We start from the raw sequence: 2,446 nt of genomic DNA on the forward strand, positions 1-2,446 counted from the left end.
AGTTTATGAAAAAAATTGTCAACATGTAAAATACCAAATCAATGCCATTAGATTCATCATGAAATATGTTTTCATATACTACTCTACAAGCAATTGTCAAAGTTTGTGAAGCTTGATGGTAGGAGCTAGGACCCGGGTCTAGGGCGTAGGTTGTAGGGGAAGGAGGGGGCTGGACGTGGCGAAGCTCGTGGTAGCCGGCGGCAAGGCGCCGTCGTGCGCGAGGGGGGAGGCGGCGGCGCAAGGAGCTGGAGGCGGCTAGGGTTAGGGTTCGGCTCCTGTGGGAGCCGGGCAATAGATTTATTCTTATTGCTTGATTGTCATAGAGTCTTACAACTAGTATATATAACCATGATGGAAAATAAAATAGATAACTTGCGGGCTAAGCCCCTAACTAAACCTGCCCAGTGGGCCTCCTACAGGCATAAGTCTGCCCGGTCATAACACTTGACTTTTGCGAAAACCGATGCACACTATATTATGGGACGGAGGGAATATACATTATTGCTGTACATTGATCTTTGGTTGTGGGCTATTGTTTCAACAAGAGCTCGCATGTTCCATTCAGAAATTATGTGGGCACGTGTGAATTTTTTTAATTCCATTGACAATTTTTTTTCTTAAACTAGCATTTTGCTGCAAACCATTGACCTCTGGTACTTCCCTCTTTTGTCAAGGTTTCGGGAGAACCCTTAATTCAAAGAAAAGATGACACAGCTGAGGTCTTGAAGTCAAGGCTTGAAGCTTTCCACATACAAACTGAACCTGTATGTTTTCTCAACCATGTATTCTCCATTCCATGTGTTGCACCAGTGTTTTTCCTGCTAAACTCTTGTTTTGCTGTCTTGATGTATTTCATTTCTAGTAGCGTTGCATAAGATTTTCACTGTGAATTTGGTGGACCCTGACATTTCTTTTCTGCTTTCTCTTCCAATCTTCCATTTAACTAATCTTTTGTTGGTCCACATATCATCTTATGGCCTGAACTTCTGTTGGTAGTACTGAGTTTCTAACTGTGGAAGGACTGTGTCGTCTGGCATCAAGCAATGCAGTTGCTTTTTCAGTCAATGTTCTTAATCTGAAAACTGTTTGCTTCTCACAGGTGATTGACTACTACTCCAAGAATGGCTTAGTGGCAAATCTTCATGCGGAGAAACCACCAAAGGAAGTGACCGCCGAGCTGCAGAAAGCTCTTTCGTGAAGGGCCTGTTTCACCTTGAAAGTGACATGTAACAAAACCCCGGCTGGGTTTCTTACAAGTTTTAAACTCATACCGGCATCCTATGTTTCTCATTTTCTGTCTGCATGTGCACTATTGCACAATTTCATTACAGCTTTTGCTAGCTCGGAATTTTTCTGAATAATTTTGTTTGGAATGAGAAGTTTTTATTAGCGGTACAGAGATAATTACAGCAAACTCATCTTTAGAAATACTAGTAAAAGGGCCCGTACGTTGCAAAGGGATTAAAAGTATCATCAACATCACCGAATCCCTACGGCTCATGGAAGCCCTCGGACACGTTGTAAAGCATGTGGCAACCTGTTTGTACATAACAATTGAGTAGAAAACAATTAAAATATCTTCTCCAAAACGACATAACCGATTTTAGATTGGCATGAGATAGGCGTACCTCAGGTAGAGCACGGCGGTCCAACGATGTTGGTAGAACGGCGAGATTGTACGACGGCATGTGTTGTACGGGTGGCCTACGGAGTTGGTAGAAAGGTGAGATTGTATAGAGGTATGTCGGAAACTTGCGGCACGATGATGAGCCAAATAACTGCAGATTATGCAGATTATCCCAGATAGAATACACAAAATTATTTAACCTTGCAATTAGAACCCGAAGGGTTTAGTGATGTCTTTTTCCCTGATGACAGATGCAAATTTTCTGGATATGTACTAGTAAGTATTTACTATTACTCATTAGATATAGATCAATTGATGGAACTGTAGCAATAACAACAGCAATCAGTAGCAAGCGACATGTCTGTTCTCTATCTAAATGTGCATCAATCAGTAGCGACATACATTATGCAAGAAGCACCATACATCTATCTAAATTTGCAGCAATCGGCGCCTCTCACTCTCTCTGTCCCTCATCTCTCTGCTCTTTCTCTTCCTTGCCTATCTTTCTCCCTCAAGCAGCAGCGCCCAGCTTGCCCTGTGCTCTCTCCCCTAAACCAGGAGCTCATCCCTTCGATGCCTCCCCGTCTTCAGCGACGATGTAGCGCCATCTCTCCCTGATTATCAATTTGGTCGGATGTGAAATTAAATTGAGGATGGAATGAACCTGCATTGTGGTGGCAGATGTTGCGAACTTGTGGCACGGCGATGTGGGGAGCAACTTGACCCGTGCTCCTGAAGATCTCCTCCTCGGACACGACTCGAAGAGGCACATCACAGGGACTCTTCTTCTAGTCAAAGTCCGTTATGTGTGTGTGCGTT

At 43.5% G+C, this 2,446-nt stretch overlaps 1 protein-coding gene across 1 annotated transcript in view; it reads left to right on the top strand.

Annotated features, from left to right (window-relative positions):
* Positions 1-1,379, top strand: part of LOC119308067 (adenylate kinase 3-like) — a 3,973-nt gene extending 2,594 nt beyond the window's left edge. The window contains exons 5-6 of the mRNA XM_037584185.1: positions 675-764; positions 1,100-1,379. Coding sequence (XP_037440082.1) covers positions 675-764; positions 1,100-1,198 — 189 coding nt within the window. The 3' untranslated portion in view covers positions 1,199-1,379. The remainder of the gene's footprint in view (positions 1-674; positions 765-1,099) is intronic.
* Positions 1,380-2,446: the final 1,067 nt, after the last annotated feature.

This window comes from Triticum dicoccoides, chromosome 5B (assembly GCF_002162155.2).
Source record: "Triticum dicoccoides isolate Atlit2015 ecotype Zavitan chromosome 5B, WEW_v2.0, whole genome shotgun sequence".
Lineage (NCBI taxonomy): Eukaryota > Viridiplantae > Streptophyta > Magnoliopsida > Poales > Poaceae > Triticum > Triticum dicoccoides.